The sequence below is a fragment of the Solanum tuberosum genome, unplaced genomic scaffold (genome assembly GCF_000226075.1).
Source record: "Solanum tuberosum cultivar DM 1-3 516 R44 unplaced genomic scaffold, SolTub_3.0 scf00161, whole genome shotgun sequence".
Taxonomy (NCBI): Eukaryota; Viridiplantae; Streptophyta; class Magnoliopsida; order Solanales; family Solanaceae; genus Solanum; species Solanum tuberosum.
The window spans coordinates 566,593-574,071 of NW_006239086.1; the positions used below are offsets into that span (position 1 = coordinate 566,593).

Below are 7,479 nucleotides of genomic sequence, written 5' to 3' on the forward strand. Positions count from 1 at the left end.
CAATCATATTATAGACAAGGCCTATTCTTCAAACATTTTTTCTCACTCTCACAAATGAAATTCTTACTTCTCTTAACATGTCATAAGCTTGCCCACAATGTATTTTCACTTTCACCATATATTTCTCAAGAAATCAAGAGGACTTTTATTTTGGATGTAATGCCAGCTTAGGCTAAGGAAAGGAATGTTTCGGATATATGTTTTGGGCATCAAAACTTGTTGCTCCCAAATGCACACGCAAGTATACGCGGTCTCTCAAGTAATGTTGTTTCTTTTAGAAATGAATTTTCGTTCCCAAGGGACTTATGATCAACTTATATTTAATACTCAATTCCACAACTCGACAAAAGTAACCTTTTAAAAGAGTTTGATGGTTGTTAATTACTACTACGATTTATGCAACAAATAAAAATAACTAATGTGAACGACTTCAAATTTATGTTTCAAGCAAGTAAAAGACAATCCAAGGCTGCAGCCTGCTTTAAACTACATGTATCGTATCTCAAGCAATGAACTAATTTTGGTTATCAAGTTACTGATTTACAAGGTTAATTATATGAGTAGGGTCTCTCGACCTCTAGTTGCATACTCCAATTAGCTGTCTAACTACATCGTTGAGCGGGGATAGGCAGTCCTAATTGGAAAGTATTTATATTTCATCCTATTTCTTAACCAAGCTAGGTGTTCGTCCGGGCGTCACTCCTAAACACAAATCAACTCAATAGAAGATCAAGCTTTTTATATTCTTTGATCTATCTACCTTACCCTCTCTCGATTTTAAGAATAGACAAGAGATTTATCTCTACGATGGACAATCAAGAAATACTAAAACAAGAATATAAAAGTAACTTAAAACGATAACCAAGAATTAATTCAAATCCTTCAATATTCAACAGTCAATCCGTAGCTACAGCCCTAGAACAAGGGTGTTTAGCCACTCATAATATTCAAAAACCGCAAAATAGAATTGTTCATGCAATTTCCAAAATAAAGAAGAGTTAGATAATCGAAACTTATTATAAAACTTAAATCTTGCTCTTGCACACCAAAATAATGTCCAACCAGGGGCGAATTTATGTACTAATTTTGGGTCACCCGAACCCGTGGTCATCCAACTAAACTCGATATATTACTTCTATAATTATTAAAGAATATATTAAATTAAAACTTGTTGAACCCGTTCTCAAAATGGTTGGATGGTTCACTAGTACTACTGCAAGATTTCAACTCACAGGTCGCAGGTTCGATCCTAGGCAGCCCCAATTCGCTTCAATTTATTTTTATTAACTAAAAACACATTTTTCATTTTTTTTTAAAAAAAGAAGCTAAATTCTGAAAGTTTAAAAGTCAAAAGACTTCAAAAGTTTCCTTCCCACACACTTTTCAAGTTCCAAGTTCCAACAATATTTTTCTTCCCTCTTCAAATTTGTTTTCTATTTTCCACACAAAGAAGAAGCTTCAAGTCTCCAACTTCAAGTCAAGAATTTAGAGAAATCATCATTGTCAAAGTTTAAGGTAATTTTAGTTTATGATTTCTCTTTTTAATAAACAAACTAACAAGATAAATAAATAAATATATATATATATGTATATATCACTTTAATTTTAGGGTTTTCATATAAAAAAATCTTGTCATTACTTATAATAGGAAATCATCAATAGCTAAAGAATTGATTATCTCAAACTTACATATTTTGCGGATGTAACTTGTAAGAAATGTGTTTCATATTATATTATCAATTTTGAAGGGTGTGATTCCTTTTTTTTTAATGTGAAAGGGGTGTGATTCCCTCTTTTTTTTTTATGTGAAAGGGTGTGATTCCCTTTTTTTTTTTAAATGTGAAAGGGGTGTGATTCCTCTTGTTTCTATGAATATGTGATTTCGAATGCAAAAGAGGCATAAGTCCTCTTTTTATTATGAATGTGTGATTTTCTTATTGTTAAATGTGAAAGGGGTGTGATTCCTCTATTTTAGTTAGATTTGCAAGGATTGTGATTCCTCTATTTTATTTGAACTTGCAAGGGTGTGATTCCCTTATTTTTTATTGTGAAAGATATGCGATTCTCTTATTTTATTTTAAATTTGCTAGTTAAATTTGTGACTAAGTTGAATATCATTGGTGAAGAATTTTGGAATGGATGTGTAGTTTGTAAGATAGAGCGGAAGATATTTGAAAATGTAAGTAATGATGCTATTATAGATCGTTTTCAAAATATGAAGTCTCGTCGAGTACAATTGTAAACTGATGATATTTTTTGTGGTAATGTAATTTTTATGTATTGCTCGCTTAGTTATTGTTATTATAAATTTTTTGATATTATCTTTAAAGTAATGGTGCACCCGTTTTCTTAAAATTCTGGATTCGTCTCTGTGTCCAACCCCCACAAAATAGCCCTAGGGGTCTATTTATAGAATTTAGGAAAACAAGAGTCCAAGGGAGTGTTTGGTATAAAGGAAAATATTTTATGGAAAATGTTTTCCAATTTTCTCATGTTTGGTTGGGTTAAATGTTTTGGAAAATGCTTTCCAAATCAACTCATTTTCCTCAAATTTAAGAAAAATAACTTCCCTTCAAAACTTAAGGAAAACATTTTCCAAAACTCTCTTTCAACTTCAAATTACAATTTTTTGGCTATTGCTCTCTGTTTACTGACAATATATAGTGAGTTACACAAGGCTCGAGTTGCAACTTTAAAAACTAGTCACCTATTATAGTAACTGCATTAGTGAGAAAGTTAATCTATCTCATGACCTAAAATTGATATAAACCAAGAAATTACACATTTCAGTTCTACTAAATGAATTGACAATCATTTTACTGAAAACGCGCAATATAGACTGGGGGTCCAATGCAACTGTCAAAAACATAGTGCACCACAATAAAATTAGCACAGTCCTAAGTCATTAAGCCATAGATGATACTTTCTTGACGCCAAAAGAATTTAAATAACCGAGATAAAAAATAATCTAACACTTCCCGAAGACCCCCCCCCCCCCCCAGAAACTTGTGGTTCCAAGGGCATCTCCAACCCTACCCTCTATTTCACTCTCTAAATATAGAGTTTTTAAAATTATTTCAGACAATCAACTCCAGCGCAATTCTCTATTTTATTCTCTATAAATGAATCTTCTTCTCTCTCCTCAATATTATATTATTATTTTAATTTCATTTTTATTTCCTTATTTCAAAATATAAATCGATTTTTTTTGTAAATAATCACCCTATAATCTATATAATCTTTATGCAATATAAACTTTTATTCTTTTCAAATTCTTCATTTAATATAAAAAAAATATGTATTCTTAATATCATAAATGTGCCAAATATTATGTATAATACATATTAGCGAACAATTCAAATCAAAGTGAAATTATTGATGAACTGCAATTATATCATAATTATTGCATTATCGTAAAAATTATTTAAATTTTACATAAATATTCAACTTTCAAGATTGTTACGTTTCTCCCATAAATACTCTATTAATGCATTATGGAGTTCAATATGAGCAATTTTTTGTCCTTATTTTTTTTTTACTTGTAGCTAAAAAAAAATTAACTTAACGATTTCATCTCGTATTCAATTATTTTGGATACTAATTTACTTCCCCTATTCCATTTTAAACTATTGCATCAAGTATTTTCATACTCATTAAAAAGTGTAGTTTAATCATTCATCACGATAACATAAAACAGATTGTTTGGATTATATGTAAATTTTGTGTATTCTTCATAGTGAAAAATAATTATAATTTTAAATTACATATTTAAAGTTAAAAAACTTTTAAAAAATCAAATTAGAAGAATTTTTAATTCGGGATGCAAGTAGTATACTTATCAATAATATGTTTTTAGATATTATATTACTTAGAAATAATTACAAATATTAGAGACTTAATTAAATGTCTTGTGTAATATAAATAATGTTAAAATAATTTTAAATTACATATTTAAAGTGCTAATTTATTTTTTTAAAATAAAATTAAAAAATTATTAATTCGGATAAAGTAGTAACTTTTGAATGATATATTTTTAGATGTTATCTTACACTAGAAAATAATTACAAATAATAAATACCTAATTAATTATATCATAAAATTAATATTAAAATAATCAAAAAGTGAAATAGAGAGGTGAATAGTAGTTCTCCAAATTTGGAGAACTACTATTCACCTCTCTATAAATGGAGTATAGAGACTAGAGAGTAATATGGATAGGGGTTGGAGAGGGAATTCTCTATTTTACTCTTCGAATATAGAGATTGGAGAGTAAAATAGAGATGAGTTGGAGATTGTCTAAAGGTATAAACCTAAACGGTAAAGTATATGTGTTGTGTGATCTAGATTTTGGCTAAGCAAAATCACTTCCCAATACTATATGACAATTAATGGAAGTTATTTGAAAAAATAAATAGAAAACAAACTTCTTTATAAAACTCATTAAGTGCAAAAGTTCTCATTTCAAGCATATAATATAACATTGATTTTCTAACTATGTAGTTGTTGTAAAGATGAGCATTGGATAGCTCTTAAATTACTGTATCAAGCCTTGTAATGGAAATTTTCAGTTGACATAATTTTTTCCTCAACCAAGATTCATAAGGTACCAACAAAATGTGATATGCAATCAGCGAGCATATGTAAATCTTGTTCTGCATGAAAAAAAAAAATTATACATCACAATGAACAATAAAAATAGTCAAAACCCATCCTTCTTCATTGTAACCCATGCAATCAATCGGGAGTATATTTTTTTGTTCCAAACATTAACATTCACTTCCTGAAAGTTCAAAAGTACATAACAATTAACAAAACAATATTTACTTTATCAAGAAAAAAATTATCAAAAGTGCCATGTGCATGATCTATATTTAACATGTAACAAAACTCACTTTGGTTAGAAACTATAAGCATTGTTTAAGCAAAAAAAATGAGATACATTACCCCCAATCAACTAAATTTGAGACATGTCAAAATTGCTTCCATTCAAATATATATTGGTTAACTTATTTGATCTCTAGATGGAATATGGAAATGCAAATAAGTGGTATACATAGTCAATATAAATTCAAAAAGAGTTAGAATAAATCACACACTGATCCATACCTTTAGACTTCTTCCCCTTTCCTCCTTCATATTGTTTTTTATGATCAAGAATTCTGTCTATAGCTAGTCTTTCAGCCAACTGCAACCTTTAAAACTCATGGATGATAGGTCTTCCCCTCTACCCTTCCCCACTTAAATACTAGAGTTAGATCGCTTGGCACAAGGCGCGAACCTGTAACCTAAGACACAAGTTTCTCAACCTTTGTGAATCAAGAAAAATGCACAATATATTACCTTGGTCTGCGACGTACTGTTCTCTTGCTTCCTCACTTTAATGACTCAAAAAGGACGCAAGTCAAAAATTGAATCACAATAAAAGTCTATGCGTATCCATCAAACTATTGTTGTTGTTTCTTACTAGGATTAACTATATTTCCTTGTTATAGATTGGCTACAGTAATTTGTGACAATTTTTCAAAGTATTATGACAGATAGTTGACACCATAACAAGTAAGAATGACTCTTTAATTTCTTTAAAAATGGTTTTCATCACTAACTTTGTGATACATAACCAATGCACCTAGTTAGTTTAACTTTAATATTGTGGATGATTGAAAAAATGTACTCTAAACATGATTAAAAGATCTACTATTGTAGGAACTATTTTTGATTCATATAACAACGATGATTAAATTTATAGTCTCATCTACTTTAGAATTGACGAGGCCTTCTTAAACAAAGCTCATCCCCATTATCTTTCTCTTATATTCATGCCTTTGACCCCATCCCACGCTCATGGTTAAAGTAACTAAACTTGTTTCATGAGCTGCTCTATGATTGCACTGAACCATTGGTTATTCACAAAAGTGAAATACATTTCATCTTTGATTGACCAAATAAGTATAACAAATAGAAGATAGTCCTAAAGAAATAATGTTGAGTGCAATTAGCTTGAAGATGAAGACACCAAGCCCTAGAACCAAAATAATTATTCTTGAGAAGAAGTTTCATGAAACAAAAAAACACTTAAAAGATCTTCAAACATATATAATTCAAAGATGTTTGTGATATGCAATGTGGTAATGTTTTGTAAATGAGAAAAGAAACAAAATTTAATAGCGCTTGAGAAAAATATATAATGAAATCTTACTAATTATTTATCACACGATTTTAATCATCTGAGCTTTAATTATGTGTTGCCTTTGATGTTGTTGCATTCCTTGTATGTTCCACAACAAAGGGCCAAACAAGGCTTTCAATGTAGAGCTTTGCGTCAACAAGTTGACCCCAATTGGTAACCTCTTGAAATATCATTGAGTCATCCTTTGGATTGTAAATTATGATATTTGATCCATTCTTAAACAAAATTTCACCATCACTTGATATGCAAAACTGTGGACCAAAGAAACTATACCCCACACACCTGATGTTAAACATTTTTGTCCAAGACTCTTTATCTCTGTACTCCTTCATAACCCACACATCTGCATGAGTCATTAGAGGATGACAAATCATAGATAGATCATTTCCTAATGCACCAAGGTACGGCGTAAAATCAAAATTTCCTTCTCCGTAGCAAGGATTCTCCATTTCTTCCCATCTCCCATTAGCCAAGTCAACCACAAAGATGACACAATCATTATAATAACTAGAATACTTATTAGTAATAGCCCAGTGAAGCTTCCCATTCACAAGCATACCCGAGTTATTGAATGACATAGCAATCTGTAAATCATCCAAATGTTTCCAAGAATTATTATTTAGACTGTACATTTTCCCCACATTATAATATGAATTGTCATCACCCACATTTAGAGTGATATACACTACCTTATAATCATCATGAAGCTCATCGTATCCAAAACCATACATATAAAAGGAACCGGTTCTAGAACTAGGCATTTTCTTGAGCTTCCTAATTGACGGATTCCACAGAAACAAGTCTTTTTGTTCAATGGCAACACAAATAACCCCATTGACGGAACCCACAACCTTAATAGATTGATAGGATTTTTTTGGAGGATAATCCAAGTCAATTGCCCTAGTAACATCGTCATAAAATAAAGAGTTAACGGAACAGTCCTTAAGATTGTTTTCAGGTGGACCAAACCACAACATAAGCCTATGAAAGGCCTTGTTATTAGAAGATATGTTGAGATGGGTGTTGACAAATTTATGACTAGAGATTAAACCAAGCCAAGATTTTGATACAGACCTAAAATTTCAAGAGGGGTTTCACCGGAAGCCTTAAGAGGATCTCAGTAATGATCTCTGTTGGTAGAACAGTGGTTGTAAAGTTTGAATCTTGAACAAAAGAAAAACAAAATGGATCACTGGTAATGTGCTTGCTCCTCTTTTGGTGTCGATGAGAGGCTTCAGATTCCATTTTGTTGCAAAAATTTGTGAAGACAACAATGTTTTGATGTTTTTATC

At 30.6% G+C, this 7,479-nt stretch overlaps 1 protein-coding gene across 1 annotated transcript; it reads right to left on the reverse strand.

Annotated features, from left to right (window-relative positions):
• Positions 1-6,231: 6,231 nt before the first annotated feature.
• LOC107061718 (F-box/kelch-repeat protein At3g23880-like) lies at positions 6,232-7,164 on the reverse strand. Its single transcript, XM_015311489.1, has one exon. The coding sequence runs from the start codon at positions 7,162-7,164 to the stop codon at positions 6,232-6,234; it is 933 nt and encodes a 310-aa protein (XP_015166975.1).
• Positions 7,165-7,479: the final 315 nt, after the last annotated feature.

Coding starts and splice junctions, on each gene's coding strand:
- LOC107061718 (XM_015311489.1), bottom strand. CDS start 7,164: ATGTTGTGGTTTGGTCCACCTGAAAACAATCTTAAGGACTGTTCCGTT.